Here is a 23,458-nt window from a genome sequence, read left to right as displayed (position 1 = left end):
GAATAAAAAAAAATCTATGGGGTATTTTGAGCTGAAACTTCACAGACACATTCAGGGGACACCTTAGACTTATATTACATATTTAAAAAAGAAGTTCTAGGGCACCTTTAACACTTCAAATAAAGATTGTATCAATTACATCAATTCACCAGGTGGTGGCAAAAGGTGACCGTTTTAAAATGTATGTGTCATGGAATCATTCATTCGAGAGATTCATTCAATGTGGATTCATCCAGTCATGAGAGAATTTAAGTCTTTAGGTGTGTTTGACTTGAAAAGGCACTGATCGGTGCGGCGATTCAAAAGCACACGGAAATCTGTTTGCACCATTGAATCATTCTCCTATCGTGGCAAAGCTGCTTTGAAACAATCTGTATTGTATAAAGCGCTATATAAATAAAGACTAGACTACTTTGATGTCATACACCAATCGTGCTGCGCAGTGCCGATTTGAATGCACCTAATATGAGCTAGTCATTGAATAAATCATAATTCAATAATTTCTTTTAATTCAAATAATTTTATTAAAATAGATTGCAGAAATTAGCATTTCATCAGAACCTCTAGTACATTTCATATTTTGTTTAGTTGTCTATTCAGATTCGTGGGAGAATCATGATCTCTATTTAAAAAAATAAATAAATAAAATCATGCAGCTTGTTATAATAGTATCTCAATGATACTAAAATAACACTGGTATTCAGATCCTGTTGACAAGCTTTCAGTGATGAAAAAAATTGTCTTAATGAGGATGCATTTGCTTTACAATTGGCATCTCATTGTAAATTGCTGAAATAGCCACGACTGTTGGGTAGAAACCTCACAATTAAGCTCTTGTTATTATTCAGATCTCAAATGTGAAGGATAGCTATGAAAATGAACACTAAACAATATTCCAAATGGGAAAGAAAAACAAATGCATAAATTAAGAAGAAAGGTATCAAACAATAGGAGTGTCCACTGTTGGTTCAATTATGATGAAATGGAAGCTACATCAAATGACCCAGACATTGCCAGGGAAAAGGTCTTTCCTGAAAATCCTCTAAGCACATAAAAAAAATGCTTGGGAGAGAGGCTACAGAGAGGCCTATGATCACTTTGAAGTAGCTACAGAGCTTCAGTAGCAGAGAAGAGACGTGTGAAATCCTGTCTGGAGTTTGGCAAGGTTTTTGCTTGAAAAGCACAATAGTGACCTAGTTGCAAGGGGGAAAGTTTTTGCAGTCATATAAAACTGAGCTTTTCTAGTCAAAGCAACATGTGGAAACGTGAAAGTGCCCACAACAACAATAAACAACAATACCTCCAATAAATGATGTTGGTTGAAGCACAACGCTGAAGAGACGCTATTCATCAGCAAGAATTAAAACAGAAGAATAAATTAAAAGCACAATATAGAAGGAAATACAGCAATCTGTTTCAGTCTGAAGTTTGGGAGGAAGTTCATCTTACGGGCAATGAGATGGACAAGGGCAAGGATAAGTTAACATCATTAGCATCTTAAGAAAAAGATACTAAATGTCCTAAGATGCTACATCTGAAGAATTAATCCATACACCTAATCCAACCATGAAGTACATGCACTACTCGACTCGTGGTGCTTAAGAATAATCCATTATCCTAAGAATCTAGAGCAAAGAAGCCTGGCCAAAATCATGTGTGAAATGTGTGTACTGACATTAAAAGACTTAAAGATGTCATCCTTGCCAAAGGTAATACACACAGACACACAAATGTGAAAATAATCTATAAAACAATAAAAAAATAAATCAGCCTATTACTGTGTTTTAGCTTCAACTATATAGAACAATATCTACCTTTAACTAGAAATACTACAGAGAGCAAAACGTCTAATAAAGGACTTTTAATTCACTACAATGAGAGAGTTGGTTAAATATCTAGTTTAATTTCTGCACCACTAACATCACAAAAGCAAATTCAGGATACATTTACACGACAAATATGTACTAAAAAAGGAAAGTATATTAAGAATGATAATCTAGAAGGATATTAAGATATCTTGAATACTTTACAGGCATGCAAACTTTGGAAAAGGAACATTTATGGCACTCAGACAGGTATGATATGCAATTGAGTTGATAGAAAAACATTATACATTTCTAGTTTCAACATTATTTGTTCTTCAGATTTTCCTCTTTAAAAGAAAAAAAAAGTATCAGTTGTATGCAAAGTGACCCACATTTGGTTTTAGACCACTGAAAAGGTGTACAATTTACCAATTTACTCATGGAGCTACATTAACATGTCCATATCTCTGGGATTGAACCATCGAGGGCCTTTAAAATGAAGATACGAAAAGGAAAGTTTGTTAAGAACCAGAATCTAAAAGGATATTAAGATATCTTTAATACTTCTTGAGTTACAGGCATGCAAACTTGAGGCAAAAAACACAAGAAGTGCTTTTTACCATTTTTGAACAGTCACCGTTGCATATAATGAAGTCATCAGACCAATCTCTGGGTACAAAATAAAATAATGAGGCTGCCATCTTTCTAAAGTCATTTTTACACCCCTGTAAATTGGCTCAGGTGAAAATTGTCATTTTGACTTCATCTACAAAATAGTGATAAATATACATCTGTGACATTTAATATTTTGGCTTTCATCACTAATTATGTTTGGTGGGGTTTGATGGGTTTCAAAGTGCAAGTTTATGAAAATGATACATTTATCGTCTCCGTATAAACTACAAAAACTCAAATTTGTGAAAACGGTGACGTCATGCGTGTGCATATTGCATGTTCAGTCTACAAGCGCGTAGTGTTTCTTTACAAAGTGACATCGCCAACTACTGGCCTGGCAGCATAATACAGCATTTTTAGTCGTTTTTGTGGGTCAGTGTGAACGGGGATCATTTTGATAATGTTGTCGTCTGTACTTGAAAAAACGCAAAGGAAAAACCTTTTAGTTTTTAGTACAATGAATGTTGTCATGTAAACGTACCCTCATAAAAAAACATTCCTACAGGTTCGGTGAACATTCCCCCCACCTGCCATTGGCCAGGCATCAGATAGTCCCACCTCCAAACTCACTCCACTAGTTAAGCCATGTTGTTGTATTGAAAATGAAATGCTCAAACTATAGCACCAAAGGGTTACACTTTTCGCAGATATATCAACCAGCTTGCTTATAAAATTGTAACTTTTAACATGGCCAGGAGAAAACATTGAGTTGTTGTAATTACAGTGCAGAATCTGATGAATATGATGAATCTGTCCTTTTAATCACACAGAGTGAAAAGACTACAGTATGCATGCAGTCTGTTCTAAACATACACCATACTTGGGCACAGGAAGGGAACTGAATGACCGCAAATCCTCTATTTCTTACACTGTAAAAAGTAATACGCTACTTCTGCTCCAATAAAATTTTGGCAACAGATTACAAGCAATATTATTAATTAAATTCAACAAATAGAATTGCATTAGAATTAATCAAATTAATTCCTTAAATGTCAACCATTTAAAACTATTAAAATGCAAGTAAAATTTAAACAAAAATATCTGAACAACAGAAAGATGTCAAAGATTAACTTTTTTTTTTATTGCCAACATTGAAGACACCTGGTGATAACAAGCAGAATCACTAAAGGAAAGAGAAACATGTGAATTAACAGAGGTTTAGAAGTTGATGTTGATATTATTGAAAATATTTGGTCACCATTATGGTGATCAGTGTTTCATTTAGTTGGCCAGTTTGACTCTTTGCTTTTTAAGTCAGTTTGTGTTTTTGTAATGATGTTTGCCAATTTTACACATTTTAAATGGCTGACTTTTAAGGAATTCATTTGATTAATTCTAACTCAATTCTTATATGTTGAATTGAATTAATAATATTGCTTGTAATCTGTTGCCACAATTTTATTGAGTAGATAGAGTGTATTACTTTTTACAGTGTATGCTGTTAGCTTAAATCTCAGCTTAACATTCTTATTAGTGTTGTCAAAGGTACTGACTGCAATACCACTCGGTACTAAAATGTAAAAAATATGACGCTTTGAGATCTGTTGAGCGGATTCATAAACACCTCTGATTGACCATTGTGTTCACAAGCTCATCAGATATGTCTGTGATTGGCTACAATGACCAACGCTTCCAAAACATGTTGTAAACAGACATCAATGACGCTCTTCACCGAGACGCTCTACACAGATACAAACAGGAGTCTTTGAAAGCAGACGTCTGTAAGTGGACTTAGATGCCTGCTTTCAAATGCTCCCACTTTAAAATTAAAACACTTCTGCGTGTTGATCATTGTAGTTAATCACAGACATATCTGATGAGCGCATCAACCCAATGGCCAATCAGAAGTGTTTACGAATCCGCTTAACGACGCTCAAAGCGTCACATTTTTAAAATTTCAGTACCGCGGTCGGTAGCTACTTTTGACAACATTAATTCTTATGGTAACACTTTACTTGAAGGGGTGTGCATAAGACTGACATGACACCTTCATAATCATGACATGACACATGTCATGAATATGAAGGAGGTTTTATGAATGTTTATGACAACTGTCATTAAGTGTCATTTGCTCAATTATGTCATTTTTAATGCAAAGATGACATTGTTTGAGATGTCCGAGTTATGACAACTTGACATAAACCAATACATCATAACCTGTCAGTGTCTTTGTCATGACAACTTGACATCATTTAGCTTTATGGGCTATTAGCTTTATCATTTAGCATCATTTAAGTTTCCTCCAACAGAAGGTCAGATAATAGACAATTTCAAATTTCGTAAAAAAGATGACACTGTTATAAAATAATGGTAACACTTTATTTTAGGGTCTTTTAAATAGTTGCTTATTACTATTAGCATTCATATGGCTAAAATATTGGCTATTTATTAGTACTTATAAAGCACATATTAATGCCTTATTCTGCATGATCTTATTCTACATTCTTAATCCTACCCAATACCTAAACCTAACAATTAACTATAATAAGCAGTAAATTAAGAGTTTATTGAGGGAAAAGTCATAGTTAATCGTTTATATATGTGTTCCCTATACTGAAGTGTATGCAATTTATGGTTATATTAATAAATGTAATTTCTAGGGCAGAACACAAATGAAGATATTTTGAAAAATAAAATGTTGCAGTTGCTTTTTAAAGGTGCCATTGAATTGAAAATTGAATTTACCTCGGCATAGTTAATTTCAGTAGATGGAAATGACATACAGTGAGTCTCAAACTCTTCTTATATAAATCTCATTTGTTTAAAAGAACAGGCGAATCTCAACATAACACCGACTGTTATGTAACTGTCGGGATCATTAATATGTACGCCCCCAATATTTGCATATGCCAGCCCATGTTCGAGGCATTACACAAGGGCAGGACGTCTGGATGTGCACAGCTGAATCATCAGACTAGGTAAGCAAGCAAGAACAATAGTGAAAAATGGCAGATGGAGCAATAATAACTGACATGATCCATGATAACATGATATTTTTAGTGATATTTGTAAATTGTCTTTCTAAATGTTTCGTTAGCATGTTGCTAATGTACTGTTAAAAGTTACCATCGTTTCTTACTGTATTCACGGAGACAAGAGAGCCGCGCTATTTTCATTATTAAACAGTCTGTATAATGCATAAACACAACTTCATTCTTTATAAATCTCTCCAACAGTGTAGCATTAGCCATTAGCCACGGAGCACAGCCTCAAACTCATTCAGAATCAAATGTAAACATCCAAATAAATACAATACTTATGCGATTAGACATGCTGCATGACGAACACTTTGTAAAGGTCTGTTTTGAGGGTTATATTAGCTGTGTGAACTTGAGTCGAAAGCTCGGGAGGGGGCAGAGAGCGTGCAATTTAAAGGGGCTGCAGCATGAATCGCGCATTTCTAATTATGCCTCAAAATAGGCAGTTAAAAAAATGAATTAAAAAAAAAAACTATGGGGTATTTTGAGCTGAAACTTCACAGACACATTCAGGGGACACCTTAGGCTTATATTACATCTTGTAAAAAAAAAATGTTCGATGACACCTTTAATTAAAATGAAATTTGGTGAGATCCAAAATAAAATACTGACAATTTTCATTTTTAGGACTATCCATTTAAAGTAAAATCAGCAAAATAAAATAAAATAAAAAAAACAGCTTAGAACCACTGCTTTAAAAATAGTGAAGTGGATAATATCTAATACTTTAGTGGGAATTTTTAAAGCAGCTTTAACTAGGGAGCTGTAAGATATACACTGCTACATGAAGACTGGGTTCTGTGATCACACCACATTTGGGGAAGATGGATAAAAAAAAAACAGTGAGAGACAGAAAGAAAGGGCGTGAAAGAGAAAACCAAGCAGGATTCACAAAAAAAAAGTGATTAAAAGTGAGAAAGAATAACGAGTGAGGAAGGAGTGAAGTGAGAGGAAATGAGTTGAGAGCCTATAAATTGAAGCCACAGAGAAGAAAAGGTGCAATTTGAAGGTAGGGGGTGATTAGCACATTTTGACTGCTATCTCCAGCCTTTTTTCACAAGAGCTCCAAGCCCACAGTGACAACAGCAAAAGCTCGACTATTTGAGGAAGATAATGAAGGCTCCAGTTGGAGAGACATGTTCAGGCTGGCAGCCGTACTGATTATCTACTACTGCAATATGATGCTTTGAAGCTCATCTTTAACCACAATTGATTGGAGAGGTGAAGGGAAAAGAATTGGAAAAGTAGAAGGCTTGACTCGAAATGTCAGTAAGATGACAGTTCAAGTCAGCTTTGTGTTTAATAAGTGAAAAGAAGCTATTCTCATGATTCATTACGCATATTTCCAACAAAGCTGAGGGACAGGATTTTTTCTTTAACTGCTAAAGAAAGAGCCTTAATAAAACCACAATATAATTTTTACTGACACCTGATCTGAGCAGTGCAACTCATTTCCAAATTGAAAAGAATGCTAAAAATGTCATTTCCATTTAAAAATAATTGGACCTATTATCAGATGCTTTCAGTTGTTGAATAATTAGATGTCAATATGCATGCAAATAAATGTTTTATTTTGCCTGAACTGCATCAACATAGACATAAGCCCAAGAGCTGTGTACAAAAAAAAAAAAAATAATAATAATTTACTCTGTTCACCTTAAGGACAAGATTAGACATAATAGCCAGTTTGCTTATTTAATACTTTTCCCGAAATTACTAGTTTCGTAAACAACTTGATATTATGAGAATCATAATATCATAATTTCGTCATCAGAATCATAATTTAGGAAATCAAAGCAAACAACCTGTTCCTGTATACTCACTCGCCCTCTTGTGGTCTTTAGACATGCTGATTTAATCATTTGCATATCAAAAAGTTTTATAAATGTGACATTAATAGACACAGACAGGAAGAAACACAGAGACAGAGGAAAAGAAAAAGTGCTCAGGGATTGAGGAAGGAAAGATCAGATGTGCAGCTGCTCTGGTTTGTGAATAATGCATCCATGCCATCAATTCTCTGAATCAGTGCTGCAGCAATCCAGTCTATTCCTAGTAGCCAATAAAGGAAAATTAAATCAAGTTAAGAGGAGTGGACTTACAGTTAAGGCTAATCACTCAGTTGGTGAGGGAGCAAAGGTTGAAAAGCAAACACTTTTAGAACAACAGTTATTAATTCACATGCCTAAGTGTCTGAACATAGAGCTTTTTATAGCAGCCAGTTTTCTCCTCTGAAAAGAAGCAGACGTACAAGCACACCATTTCTAAAGTGTTCTCATATCAGCACTGACAAATGAAGAATTCCTTTCAGCCCTAAAAGCACTCCATATCTGCAATAATTGGTTGTTTACATGAGAAGTTAAGAGATGTTTTGAAGGTTTCAAGTCCAGAGAGACCCAATGAAATCTCGGTCCCACTTTATATTAAGTGGCCTTAACTACTATGTACTTGCATCAAAAAATAGGTACAATGTACTTATTGGGTTCATTGAATTGCAAATCACTTTTGCTGCTATTGAGGTGGGATACGGGTAAGGTTAGGGAAAGCTTTGGTGGTATGGGTAGGTTTAAGGGTAGGGGTAACAGTGTAATTATAAATGTAATTACAGAAATTAATTACAGATGTAATTACATGCAGGTGTTTTTAAACTATAAATACAATGTAAAAACATGTATGTACACAATAAGTGCATTGTATCAAATGATTAATTTAAATGTAAGTACATAGTAGTTAAGGCCACTTAATATAAAGTGGGACCGAAATCTCTATAGCTAATCAAGCAATGGCAAACATCTAAATTCTAGGGATGCACCGATATGAAAATTTTAGCCGATACGATTACCGATAATTCTTTATATTTGAAAGCCGATAATTGACCAATAAATCTAAATCCAAATTTTTATATGATTTTTGAGAGCCTGATTATAAAGACAGAAGTTTTACCATTAAAAGCCATGTCCCAAGCACACGATTATAATGTTCCCATAATAATTTTATTTAGCCTATGACTTGCGCTGCACTTAAAGGGATAGTTCACCCAAAAATACAAATTATGCCATGATTTACTCACTCTCAAGCCATCCTAGGTGTATATGACTATCTTCTTTCAGACGAACACAATCAGAGATATATGTAAAAATATCCTTATACCTCCAAGGTTTATAATGGTTGTGAATGGGGGGCTGCATTTTGAAGTCAAAAATAATGCATCCATCCATTAAAAAAATAAAAAATAAAATAAATAATAATAATGTAATCCATACAACTCCAGTAGGTTAATAAAGGCCTTCTGAAGTGAAGTGTTTTTGTAAGAAAAATATCCATATGTAAAACGATAAATTCAAATAAGTAGCTTCCGGTGGACGACCGTACACAGAATGCGCAAGTCAACTTGCGCCAGACGCCTCTCGCGGTTCAAACAAATAGGGCTGTGCAACAAATTTAAGCTCCTCGAAATCGTTTTAGACTTATCCATGGGTTTCAAAGACGTCACTTCCGCTATGCCCGCCGCCATATTTGTGACCGGTCAGAGCTTGCGCTCTGTTTAAGTCTGCATGGTGACAGCAGCTACAACTACCAGAGGAAGGCCAATGAAACACTCTCAGAAGGTTCACAACAAATTTACAATATGTCTGGGATATGTGATGCTGTTAGCCGTTTCAACAGTCGTCAGAACTGCAAATTTATTTGATTCCAAAGGAGTTAATTCGGCGGAATTATTGGCTTCATTCAGAAAGGACCATACCACTGGCAGCCAAACAGCAATGCACAACATTAATAACTGCTGGGACTGTCATTTACATAACATTATAATTGTATTCAATATTGTATTAAAATATTGTGAATTCTAGTTGCTGTGTTTCGGCGTGTTATTACAGGATGAACAAATTAACGACACGAGCTGACTACATTACTTAGTTCAAGTACATGCGTGCATGATTTTGTGCAAATATAAGTTGTAATATTATTTTTATTTTGTATTAATATCTGGATTATTTTATATAGGATGTGTTCCGTTGAGTTAACTTTGTTTACGGGTTTTTATTCTCTTCAGCTTCAGCGTGCGCAGCTCAAACAGCAATGATTAAGTCATTAAAATGTTTACAGTAATATTAAAACTTTCATATTAAAAAAAAAAAAATGATGCATTATTTTTTATAACTAGCTCTTATATTGTTCTCGTATTATATTCAGCAACACGTGGTTTGATTAATAAGGATCACGAACAATAACAGATTTTTTTCTCAAATCATCTCATTTTGATAGTATTATTTGAGCTGCACGCGCTGAATGAACATCCGTAAAATGAAGCGCTTTAAGTTAATTAACTAAACGGAACACATCCTATATAGGGTAATTCATATATATTTATACAAGATAGACATAAAATTACAACTTATATTTGCACAAAATCATGCACGCATGTATTTGAACTAAGTAATGTAGTCAGCTCGCGTCGTTATTTGTTCATCCTGATAACACGCCGAAACACAGCAACTGAATTCACAATTTTTATTTTGAATACAATATAATGTTATGTAAATGACTCCCAGCAGTTATTAATGTTGTGCATTGCTGTTTGGCTGCCAATGGTCCTTTCTGATGCAATAATTCCCCTAACTCCGTTGGGATCAAATAAATTTGCAGTTCTGACGACTGTTGAAACCCCCATTCACAATTGTAAATTTGTTGTGAACCATTTTCGTTGGCCTTCCTCTGGTATAGCTGCTGTCAACCAGAGCGCGCAGCTCGGAGGATAGAATACAAAGAAACCCATGATATTTTTAACTCTGTATATCCGCGTTCGTCGTTATCTCTGATTCTTCCACTGTGACAAGCGCATTCGTCTGAAAGAAGATAGTCATACATACCTAGGATGCTTTCAAATGCTTGAGGGTGAGCCACGCAAAATAAATCATGGGATTTTGTGTGGCATTTTCATTAAAAGGCGCTTTGGGTGAACTATCAGGGAACCGGCTTTACCCTTTAACGCCCAGCCCTGTAGTTTCTTATAAAGTTTTAAATATGGATACTTTTTGAAGTGACTTTTTTTTTATGGATGGATGCATTATTTTTTACATATTTCAAGCAATTTTTTAAATATATCATTGTGTTCGTCTGAAACCATCATGGTGAACAGGGCATTTTCATTTTTGCATTTTAACTGTAGTTTCCTTTTTGAAGTGTCTCAGCTTCAAAACCATCATGAAGGAAATAATCCATTATTTGATATATCGGCCAAATTTTCTTATTGGGCCGATAACGATAACATTAAAAATGAACACATATCGCCCAATACGATCCCTAAATTCAGATGATCTCTTCAAGTTGTGCAATATTGTGGGTTTCATTTCAGGACTAAAAATGACCACATGTCTGTTCTGGTTCACAGATAGCAGGGACAAAGAATGCAAAACACAAATAATAAAACTCAAAAACTATATTCAAATCATGAATAGTTAGGAGAGCAAAATAATGAAGCTTATTAACCTGAAGTGAGAAGGAAACATGTCTGATTTCTTTTACTGTTGAAATGTGCCTGATAAAACTATTTTGCCACAAATTGATCCATCACTTGGCAAAAGCGAACTAAATTAATTATACAAAAGAATGCTTAGTTTGGCAATTAATTGTTTTGTGCAATTAATTATTGAGAGCATGAAATCATCAAAATTCAAAATCATTTATACAAAACAAAATTGACAATGTGTTTTCCTATTCATGTCAATATTTTGCATATAGTTCTTGCGTAGTTGATATACAATTCTATGCTTTATTTTAAAGACATTTTTGCTTGGTTTTACCCCGCAATAAGTTTCGAATCAACCCAGGTTCCACTAGTCTGGTCTTGTTTGACAGTTTTTAAGGAGTTTGGGCACTTAGGGTTAGGGTCAGCCAATCAGTAAACCAACTGAAGACTTTAACACACATTTAAAAGCACATTTAAAGTTATGTTATGGAATATTGTTTTGATGGTAGACAAGTTGGTAGACTAGCAGACAAGTTCTCACAGCGCTCACAAACCTGTTTCTCTCCACTGGGCTTCTTGTGGTTCAGCAGGAGCTCCACGGCTCCCACCACCTCTTTACGGATGGCGTGGAGCAGAGCGTCCCCGACATACACATTGAAGCTGAGGAGCAGCTCGATGATCTCCAAGTTCTCATTCTCAATGGCTATGAGCAGCGCCGTGCGCCCCAGGGGATCGATGCAATTGATGTTGATCTTGAAGTAGATCTCCGCCTCCTCCAGCGATAGTTTCACGCTGGCGTAATCGCCCTTTTCCACGGCGTTGAGGTAGGACTTCTCCTGCCCCGAGAGCTCCGACTCGGCGCGCACTATCCGCAGCGGAATGCGGTCCCGGTACGAGGAGTTATCCGTTCTGCGGTAGTACAGCTGCGACATTGTGGCTCAATCCATCACAAAACAGGTGGAGTAAAAGCAACCTAAAGACATATACACAGTATATACACCTCGAAATTGATGGTTTTATAATGATATTCTGATGAAAATCCGTTAGTATAGTTGCAGGTGCAAGGAGGTAGACCACACTAACAAGTAATAAAACATCTACCGGTTAATTATTATATATTTACATTGTAGATGGTCGCCCAGCTAATAAACAACTTGGACCAAGAAATAACCAGCTGGATTTTACAATAGGGAGTCATGCAAAGGCTTGGCACAACTGATCATATTTACATAAAACACAGCAATAATCACTATTTATATAGAGTTAAGTTTTAAGAATTAAAAGGAAATTAAAATTTAACGTCAACATCAAAGTACAATCATTAGTCCCTTGTGGTGTGGAATAAAGAAAGAAAAAATATTGCTAAAAAAAAAAAAAAAGCTTCACTCTTAAAATTAGGCATATTTTACGCAGACCTTCACAGTTTAAGAAACGAATTATACAAAAAATAAAATATCTGTTCTTGGTTTTAATAGAAAACCAGGCAAACCTGCCAAAACATAAACACGCAGTGATATAGCACCACAAACTTCGCTTAATACGGCTTCAATTTGATCAAGAATCACGACTCAACTTTGAAAGATCATGGAGATGGAAGCGTATACGGTGAAATAAACAACGTGCAAAATAATGCTGTATTGTTCTACAGAGCGCAGTGCATTAAGAAACACCTAAAACTCACCTTGCTGTCGGAACAACTTTAATTCTCGCATTTATAAAGCTAATTAACTTCACCGATTCATCACAGAAAATACTTTTGGAGCAGTATTCCTACGACCACACGAGGATTGCTGCACATGGTGACTGTGTTGTGCTGCCACGGCACCGACGCACCGCTGGAATCATGCTGGAATTGAAATGATCCATTACGCCCCAATAGACGTCTGTCAGTCCACAGTGCATTGTATTAACATTTCCTCCGTTATTTCAGTTCAGCTGAGCCCTAGTCTGACGTATGCTGATGCTGAAAATGGTCACCAAATTAGTAGTTATATGAATTACGTAATGGACGTGCTTCAACACAGAAAAGCATTAATGCAGTCTAACTTACAATCAGAAAAAATATCCTGTTTCGTAAATCACATTATCTGCGTGAAAGACTGCGCGCGCCACCGCTAACCACAAAGGAGGGACATTTCATCCAAACAGTTAATGAACATCCACTCAACTTGAAAGACTGCCATACCTGTTAAAACGTTTGGGAGACCGGTAGGGGTGTGTTTTGTTCCAATTTACAGATATCAATGAACGGATAAACTGTGTTTAATACAGTTATTTGTAAAGGTTTGTTTGTTATAGTCGCGCTGTATGATTTGATTCAGTAAAACAAACACAAAAACGACGTATATGAATCATTAGCTCGGGATTCTGACTAATGGTCACACTAACTGACTCATAAGGGTCATTTGTTCGGGTATCATGTTGGGCCAGTCCAAATACCCACACTTGTGGTCTTGGCCACTTGAGAGCGCGTGCACGCAACAGGAAGTAAGTGCGTAAGTCTGTCTCAGGTCTTAAAAACGCTAAAGCTCAGTGCTCTTAACGCACTAAACAAGCTTAGTGTATCCAGTGGAACTCACGTGCCTTGAAATCGCGAGATGTCAAAGAAAACTTTCCTCTGTAAGTTAAATTAGATATCACATATAATTTGATAGTAAAACATAAAGTGATACACATTTTATTGGTGCAAAGATGGCTGTATTTTGTACAATAGTTCTGCTTTTTATCACTTAAGAACCACAATTACTATAATTGTGTTGTCTGTTAGGCTACATACACTGAACAGACTTTTATACGTTTATTTTAAAATGTTAAGTATTACAATTCGAAATAAAGCTCTGTAAACATTTGTATTTTTACAACACTATAAGTATCAAGTTCTACACACATTTGGCCTTCACACTTGGGCCAAATACAGGAAATATGTAATGTAAGCAGTCAAACAAAGACAAGTGGATATTTGTACAGGCCCATTGTTTGTTCCTCATTCACTAAGAAAAAGCAGTTCATGGTTTATTTGATTCAGTAAAAAGAATATGCTCATTCATTTGAGAATTGGACTACACTGGCCGCTCTGAATGTTTTGATTCATTAAAAAAGAACCGACTTGTAAGAATCATTAGTTCGATATTCGGACAGCACTGGCAACATTGTTGTGTTTTTGGCACATTTAAAGGGATAGTTCTCCCAAAAATGAATATTTGATGTTTATCTGCTTACCCCCAGGGCATCCAAGATGTAGGTGACTTTTTTTCTTCAGTAGAACACAAATGATGATTAATTGTAACTCTAACTGTTGCAGTCTGTCAGTCTTATAATGCATGTTAATGGTAACAAAATCTATGAGAGTAAAAAAAAACATGCACAGACAAATCCAAATTAAACCCTGTGGCTCGTGATGACACATTGATGTCCTAAGACACGAAACGATCGGTTTGTGCGAGAAACTGAACAGTATTTATATCATTTTTTACCTTTAATACACCACTATGTGTATTAGTGAGCGCTCGCACGGCATCCGGTGCGTGAGGTGTGTACGCGCTCTGGCATAGTTTAAACATGGTGCCTGTAGTATAATAGTTGTTATACAAATGGAAGTAAACCACTAAAAAACATGGTTTTATAACATCAAAACTTTATTTTGTAACTTTTCGTGAGGGCAGCTTTACAAATAAAAAGGACACATACAAAAATCTTGTTCATATACCTCAGTTGGATGTGGAAAAACTATAGGCGCAGCGGATGGTTTAAGTCGTACGTGATCTTCTCCTGGGTATGTATAATCATCAGGGGAAAAGTGATCACTGCAGACCCTCAACAACTTTAGTACGTTATAATGGGTGTGTTGATATCCAGCCGAAGAGCAATAAACCATAACTTCAGGCGAGCAGGCTCAGAAGTTGGGAATATGTGGAAAGCCCCGAATGAGTTTGCGCGAGAGAACGTAATCTTTTAGTTTTAAGTCGGTTTGAACAATCCGGATAAGTAAGTAAGTATCATTTTGATTAGCCGTCGTATCTACAATGTTTGTGCTCTGTGTAAACAATGAGTGATGTATACACGCGAGAGATCACTTCCAGCGCTTGCGTAAACTACGCCAGAGTGAACAGTGCGGATGCACACCACGCACGCAACAGATTCCATTCACAAACAGCTTTAGAGTAAACAAACTTGGTGAATGACAGGCAAGAAGAAATGGTGATAACAGTGTTTGGACTGCTTTTTACATTAAATTCATGGAAAAAAGGAAAGTCGTGGAGATTGCTATGCTTCCGTCTTCCATCAGCTCGCTTTCTGATTGGGTATCGTTTTGTTATACATGACAGTCTACAGAGTGTGTATCTGCTGTAGTGTGTGTATCTTGAATCTGCTCAGTAGAACGTTGGGGCCGTTCACTAATAAGAATCGGTTCATAAGAGTCATTTGTTCAGGAATTGCAATACATTGGTCACACTAAATTCTAATTTGATTCAGTGAGAACCGGCTCATGAGCTTAAATGTTTTGAGAATCGGACTACACTTGTCGCGCTGTATGTTTTTGATTCAATGAAAAGAACTGAATCACGGGAATAGAACTTGACACTTTGTAGGCTGTTTTCATACTCGGGTTAAAAGGCTAGAGAACTGTGTGCCCTTTTAAAATGGCCGTCACAACAAAGTTTAAAGGCAGGAACGCACTAAGCCAACGGCAACGAACTAGTGGCGACAAAAGCAGACTGCAGGGTTGGCTCACGTCGACAGCGTCTGAGTCCAAAGTTGCCCTGACACCAAACCGACGCTGGACAGCCGACGACCAAGTAGCACGTCCATTCTGCGCCTACGTAAGATGAAATGCCTTTCCATACCAGCAGGTGGCAGTAGTTGAACAGCCAATCAGAATGATCAGATGGCCCGACTGACCAACAAGCTCCGAATCGGCCGAAAAAAGCAGACGAGGACCAAAACTTAGTCGGCTGATGAACAAAAACTGCCCGACGGCCGACCATCGGCTTTGTGTGTTCCTGCCTTTACATTACTTCTTTAACAACTCCCTGAGCAAATTATTTTCTCAGTCGTAGTTTACTATCAATTTGTCAAAGGACAAATGCAAAACATGGCGGATGTATACAATCCCAGTATACTACACATCTGCATACTTCAAACATTTTATTCATCAATTCAGTATACTCAGTAGCTACATACATCAAGTTTTCTCCTGCTCATCCGACACGGACAGAAAAACTGGGTTCTTTGTATTTGATATTTATTTACATAGTTTAATGTGCAGCAAATAAACATGGGAATATTATATAAAGTTTGAAATTGGCTACATAAAGCATAAAACAGACAAGAGACAACTTACAGACAAGTGTTTACACCCTCCCATTCTCCTGTATACGAGTTTCCTCAAAGGTGGGCTCAAGAAGCAACAAGCTCATGTTGGCAGTTGGGATCTTTATACAATATCAAATAATGCACAATAAAAATAATTATATGTTGCAGAGTGTTTAGTTGTGTAATGCTCTTTAGTCCAATAAACTTTAATGGTTTCACCACAGATGTAATATAACATAGATTTACAACAAGGTCTATACATCTCAATGCTGTCTATAAAGATGCTGCTGTTCAGCAGCAGATCATTTTGCCATACCTGACAAGAGTGATAAAATTATATGATTTTGAATGTCCTAAATCCCAGGATATATGGCAGGAACATGAAGATTTTGTTACACATGAAATCAAACTCGATTAAATATGCATTATTTAATTTTTTTTAACAGTGCACAAATTGCTTTTTACCCTAAAGAATATAAATATATAACATTTTATGATTTATTTTAAATGTTGCAAATTAGGGGAACACCGTAATCGAGGAATAGGATTGCCAGCCCTCCTTTTAATTCATTTTAATTTAATTCAACCCTTAACTAATCAATTTCCAGTCTTCTGTGATTAATGGATAAGCGTATTTAAGCCGACTGGTTAAAAATAAAAGAATAAAGAACAGACTCAAAAGAACATAAATAAGGTTTGTGAGCAAGTTTTATTCTATACCGGAGCACTATATAGCAGATTAAATATCTTAAAACATACATTCATTATTCACTATAGAAATTCCTGACTTTCCATGTTTTTTTATTACTTATTTATGATTTTATTTACAGCTTTACCATGTGAATATCTGTTAGTACTGTATGCCCAGTATATTTCCATAAAATTAAGCCCAGTTGATGAATACAAAATCATAAATATCAGTTAAACTACTTGTTTGTTTGCATCATTAGTGACTTGTCAATGAATATTAATAGTCCTCTTTTCAGAAAACATAGGACGATCTTGCTGCTTCTCTTCTTGGAGTATATTTTACGAAAAGAGAGTGCACTGTACGATATTAAATGTATTATATTCATAAGTCACCACTCAGGCATTTCAGACAGTTTGTTGTTTGCCAGACAGTACTGAATGATCGTTTTGGGGAGGGGGAAACATTTCTCAAAATGTTTTGTTGTGTTGTCTAGACGTTACTCCCATGAGAGACGGTCTGACCTGCATTCTGTCACGAGGAACAAGTTTTAATTGCTCTTCCTTGATCCAAGAGAGAGAAATTCTATTACCTTGAGTATTACCTTCAGTTAAAAATGAAACGCAGTATTGTTTAATTAAATGATCGTCATTCTTTATATGTCTTTGATTCTGGTGCAAATGAAGTATTGTTCAAGGTAAAGATTATCTTAAAATAATGCAAAATAACATAAAAGCTGAATCGACAGATAGGTGCCCATCTGGAAACCAAACGGCATAAATGTCACTTCTAGTGAAATCAGTGTCACTTTGTACAGCCTGTCAGCATGGCTCAGTCCTGACACTTCCTTCATGCTGAACAATTCTGTTTGAAGGCACCGTATCTGTGAACACTCATAAAACGTCTTGATTCCCAATTGCACATGTATCTTTAAATGTATGTATAACATGCAGTGTCAAGAACAGGAATATTCAACAATCAAGCTTGTTTTCTTGGAGCTTCAAAATAAGTTTAACCCTCGAGCACAATGTGTTTACAACAAACTGGGGTGAACATAAATGAGACTATTTTGAGATGTGCACATGAATATTTGCATAACAGCATACTAGACTTCCAAGTGCTATGTAGATTAATGACTTTGATTCTGAAAATGGATAGAGTCATAGATAGATGGATAGATTGTGTGAATTATTTGTTAGTGTTTAGTGAGTATGGCCAACAAGACCAAATGATCCTTGAAAAGCAATTTAACCCGTTTTAGAGACGTAATTGGATGTCTCCAACATGACTCAGCACGCACGTAATTACATTTGACCAGTTGGCTAGCAAGATGATGTTTCATCCTCTGTGGCATATGAGAGTCTCAGCGATATGGGAGTGTTAAATAATGAAATAATTTGCTGTTTGTTCGCTCCTTGTCATCTTGCGAGATTTGTAAGATGCTGCTTATGTTTTCCAGATTGCGGTTTAGTCAGGATATGTCCAGCTTTGTTTCATTCGCAAAGAAATTCTCATTAGCATTAGATTGTCACCTGCTGCCTGTTTATTGATTTTTGTTGTGGTTGTTTTTCAATGGATAGAAGTTTGTTGTCAGTATGATTTTTTTTATATGTATTTGAAAGAAGTCTCCTATGCACGTCAAGGTTGCAAGGCTTTACTGTCACTTTTTATCAGTTTAATGCATCCTTGATGAATAAAATTATTCATTTCTTTTTAAAAAATTATACTGACCCCAAACTTTAGACAGTAGCATAAGTTAAACCAATTGTGCATGTAGTTCTTACATACAATGAAGCTGAATGGTGACCAGAAAATGGAAAAAAAAAAAGCACTTTAAAAGCAGTCCTTAAAACTTTTGTGTATTATTTTAAAAAGTGTCTGAAGTACACTTTTTTTGGGGTCTTTTAAACAGTTTTCCCGCGGAATCGGGCTACTTATACACTGTTGCCGCGGATTGTTTTTCATGTCCGTGGGTTGAATCGACCCAAAATAACGTGATATTTAGTCCCTGGAATGCGAATTTTACCAGGGGAGCCCTGCCAAAAACGCAAATTTTACCCTCCGGAATGTGATTTTTACCGTGGGACCCCCCTAAAATGCCATTGGGCTAGTTTTGGGCTAGTTTTGAGGAGCAATTCAGCGGGTTTTGTTGTGAAAACCTGCTTTTAAACTATCATATGGATTCAGAAGACTTGTAATATCCCTATTGTCCACTGGGGGCTGGGAGAGCAGTGTGAATATTCTGCTAAACATTTCCATTTATGTTACATGGTGCATACAGGTCTGATACAATATGGGGTGAATAAATGAGGATTTTAACAATGTAACCATAAGTTACAGAGAGGCAATGAAGGCAGTGAGGTCTCTATTTATGTATATAAATGGCTCAAAGTAAATTAAATAAATGTATAAATAGCTCAAAGCACATAAGCTCTGATCTGATAGCACTACACAATTAGACAGTGCAAATAATGATGTCTGATTGTTGTACCAGAGGACTTTCTACTTGCAAGCTCTTCAGATATCTGGCGAGTGTTTCATCTCTGAACCCTCAGGGGGGGAAAGGGGTTTCTGCGTGCTCATTTAACCCACAGTGCATTATGCAAGATTATGCAATTCTTTGAAGGGAGAATAAAATTAGTTAAAACGATTCCTCTGTCTAAAACCTAGAGAATTACTCATCAGCTATTAATAAACTTTAATTATTAACTTATATAAAACTTCACAGACAGCTGACATTTCTGCAGGTAAGATTGTTTAAGAGGCATTTCAATCCTTTAAGCCCTGGGTATACTTCGTTTTTTTTGTATGCGTACGCTAGTGTATGCGCATGGTTGAATGCACAGCTTTGGAATTTGGAAAATATACTTAATTTGACTCGCAAGCATACGCAGTTTTGAGCAATCTCTCCCCACGAGTTACAGCCCATCTTATTGTATGTATTCTTTCATGCTAGAGTTGTATAAATGAGAGTACTTTCTAACCTCTTCTCACAATCTGTCGTCTATGTAAGCCTCCATTGTCGCTGTAGCTTGCATGCTTTCTGCAGGGTTGCCAGGTTTTCACAACAAAACACGCCCAATTTCTCCTCAAAACTAGCCCAAAGGCATTTGAGGTGGGTCCCACGGTAAAAACGCATTCCAGGGGGTAAAATTCACTTTTTTGGTGGGGATCCCCTGGTAAAATGTGCATTCCAGGGACTAAATATCATGTTATTTTAAGCAATTCGGCGGGTTTTGTTGTGAAAACCTGGCAACCCTGCTTTTAAACTATCATATGGATTCAGAAGACTTGTAATATCCCTATTGTCCACTGGGGGCTGGGAGAGCAGTGTGAATATTCTGCTAAACATCTCCATTTATGTTACATGGTGCATACAGGTCTGATACAATATGGGGTGAATAAATGAGGATTTTAACAATGTAACCACAAGTTACTGAGAGGCAATGAAGGCAGGTAGGTCTCTATTTATGTATATAAATGGCTCAAAGTAAATTAAATAGAGTTGTATAAATGAGAGTACTTTCTAACCTCTTCGCACAATCTGTCATCTATGTAAGCCTCCATTGTCGCTGTAGCTTGCATGCTTTCTGTAGGGTTGCCAGGTTTTCACAACAAAACCCACCCAATTTCTCCTCAAAACTAGCCCAAAGGCATTTGAGGTGGGTCCCATGGTAAAAATCGCATTCCAGGGGGTAAAATTCACTTTTTTGGCGGGGCTCCCCTGGTAAAATTTGCATTCCAGGGACTAAATATCATGTTATTTTAAGGTTGATTCAACCCGCGGACATGAAAAACAACCCACGACAACAGTGTTAAAAGTAGCCCAATTCCGCAGGAAAACTGCGGACTTGGCAACACTGGCTTTCTGTTCTGTTTATGCAATTTGACTTTGACTACCTTGTGAATCGACGCTCCCAGGGCATGGCTGCCACCTTGTGGATAAACTAATTACTTACTGCAAAAAAAAAAATTTAAATGCTCATGTGCGACCTGCGCATACAAGTATAAGCAGTTACAAAAATCCGAATTTTGTCAGGAGAAGAGTTTGCGCACAGTACGCACGTACTCCTGACAAAATTCACACCACGCGCACTGTATGCTGGCCCTCACGTACATGTAAAAAGTGAACTAGACTTGGGGATTTAGTTTTATAAGGTTGTCATAGTCACATGGGACTTTGTAGCATATAAATATTTCAATCGATGTGTCATTTAGTTGTGAGATACTCTGTAAATCATAATCTTATTGTGTTGCAAAATGTCTATGCCAAGTCACAAACCAAGATAAATGTGAAGCGTTTAACACTTCTTTGTGATGTTTATTTCAAGTGTTAGACAGAAACAGAGTCTTCAGTATAGTAATAGCCTATTTTAGAAAGCACTGTGTTTATGTTCAAATTATGTTGTCATGTGACTCGTTGGCTGACGTTCAAAAATGTGACTTGGAAATTCGTCTGTGGAGATGTAATTCCACTGAAGTGTAGTTTAGTGCCACATTTCCTGTTGCTTGTGTTGTGCATCAGATCTCAGATACAGGACGGCAGTCCGGAGACAGACCTTGGCGTGTGTTATGTAAGCAAAATATTTTTTGTAAACCGGTGTCTGGATAATGTTTACTTTACTACTGTAATCAATTCACTCCGGCGTTGGGTGTCTGACCAAACCATGCAGCTCTGTAGCTTTGTTTCCATTACAAAATAGCTTCTGTCGCAGTCATAAAGTTTTTCTTGCATCTTTGGAACACTACGGACAGTTTGAATAGTGTCCTGAACATTTCCATGCAATTACAAAAAGGGGACTGAGGCTTTCAAGCTTGAAAAAGGGATGCAAAAAAAAAAGCACCATAAAAGTAGCATGACATAAATGGTCCATATATGAAACGGCTCATATATTTTTTCAGGAACAGACCAAAATTTAAGTCTTTATTAATTGAATTTGACCAGTAAAAAGTCTCATTTTGTGTTCCACGGAAGGAGGACAGTCATACAAGTCTGGAACGGCATGAGATTTTTGGGAGAATGGTTTCTTTAAATATAATCTACTGTTATTATTTTATGCCTTTAGAGGGAGGAAGGATTGAAACAAAAAAGCTGATCACTTCAGCTAGTTCATGATGAAACCATTGATCTAGGTCCTATAGGAAACACAAAATCCACCTCTGTAAAAACAGTGCTGTCTCGACACATTGATTGCAGCTGTTGCCATGCCAGTGTGTAAAATGTGGATTAATTGCAGCTTTTCATTCTCTGATTTGCATATTCCTCTATAAAGGGGAGTGAGCAGCTTTTCTCATTGGTGATGGAACTGGATGAAACCCAGACAAGAGAAAATGGTGATCTGTCTCTTTCTTTCATACCAACAAATGCGCACACACACACACACACACACACACACACACACACACAAAAGATAGGAACAAAGCAGCAGAATGACAGTAAGCACAGTTTGAACAGAATTAAATAGACTTTATGATTATGGTTGTGACAGATCTGAGTAAGTTAAAAAGCAAAGCTGGTGAATCACACTCATTTAAGTTCCTTTGTAGATATTATTCCTTTGTTTTGAAGCGTCTTGTTTTGAACAAAGCACATTTGGATTGTTTTTTTTTATTGCTTTGTCTTTTTATAGTGCATCCCATCTGATGTGTGAACAATTTCAGCCTTTGATATTTGTAAATTAAATTAAGAGTTTTTATTGCCTTTCCTTTTGCACCTTCAGAAGATGCTAAAATATTATGCATGAACTATAAACATTTATATCAGTTACTATAGATGTTCATATGTTGATATTACATTTAGATGTTTATATATTCGCAACCCATTTTTCTTCCATAATCTAACATAAGTAAATGTGGTTATAATAAAGCACCATATTATGCTTTGAATACTGCTTCTCCAGTCTTAACTATAAAGATGTCCTTTTTAAGTCGGCATGAAACGAATGTTGTGATTGTGTTTTCTTCCCTATTGTAATGTATATATCAGAGTGAAATGGCTTCTCAGACAATAAAAAATGTATATTTGGTTTTGTTGATTGTGAATTGATTGGATCATTGCAATGTTGCAGTCTGCTTTTGCATGGCAGTTCCTTCATTTCAGCTGGTAGGGCTCTTTGTATAACGATTGATACATAACCAATTAATCTGTCAGAATAACTGAAGTGCTGTTTCTAAAAGCTAAAGCGCTGACATTTAGAGAGAGGCTCAAACACCTGTCTAGCCTCAGTCAGTGTGGGCAGCACTTTTCTGGACGAGATAAATTTGTCTGTGTGCTAGGCGTGGGTTTACCTGTTCCTATAGGAGAAAGGTACTTCTGAAGCACATCTCTTCTCATTCCCACAGACGGAGTGGGTGGTTCACCTCAACAAAACAGACGTGCTGATTTGCATTTTTATAGTGTTAGTAAGTAGATATTTCTTTAAGACCTGAATGAATGATTGTTTAGCTCTTCTTGTGGTAATTGATTGTGACAAACACGGCAGAAGATTCTTTCCTAAGGCAGACTGAGAAATATGCAGCTGTCACCGAA

General features: G+C 36.4%; 2 protein-coding genes across 6 annotated transcripts in view; one reads left to right on the top strand and one right to left on the bottom strand.

Moving 5' to 3' along the window:
- The window catches only part of trpc4b (transient receptor potential cation channel, subfamily C, member 4b), a 43,257-nt gene extending 31,397 nt beyond the window's left edge, over positions 1-11,860 (bottom strand). Inside the window, exon 1 of the mRNA XM_048161034.1 lies at positions 11,483-11,860. Within this exon, the coding sequence (XP_048016991.1) occupies positions 11,483-11,860 (378 nt within the window). The remainder of the gene's footprint in view (positions 1-11,482) is intronic.
- LOC125248878 overlaps positions 11,753-23,458 on the top strand; it is a 28,898-nt gene continuing 17,192 nt past the window's right edge. Inside the window, exon 1 of one of the 5 annotated variants that reach the window (XR_007180426.1) lies at positions 11,753-11,885. Coding sequence is in view for 2 of the 5 variants with exons in the window: in XM_048161035.1 (XP_048016992.1) it covers positions 21,321-21,503 (183 nt within the window). In the remaining 3 variants the exon portion in view is untranslated. Of the gene's footprint in view, positions 11,886-13,031; positions 13,143-13,263; positions 13,548-20,841; positions 21,504-23,458 lie in introns of those variants that run through there. The other 4 variants (XR_007180427.1, XR_007180425.1, XM_048161035.1 and 1 more) reach the window with 4 other exon arrangements.

Source organism: Megalobrama amblycephala, linkage group LG16 (genome assembly GCF_018812025.1).
Source record: "Megalobrama amblycephala isolate DHTTF-2021 linkage group LG16, ASM1881202v1, whole genome shotgun sequence".
NCBI lineage: Eukaryota > Metazoa > Chordata > Actinopteri > Cypriniformes > Xenocyprididae > Megalobrama > Megalobrama amblycephala.
The sequence above is the reverse complement of the archived record's forward strand: the minus strand, read 5'-3'. Positions and strand labels throughout refer to the sequence as shown.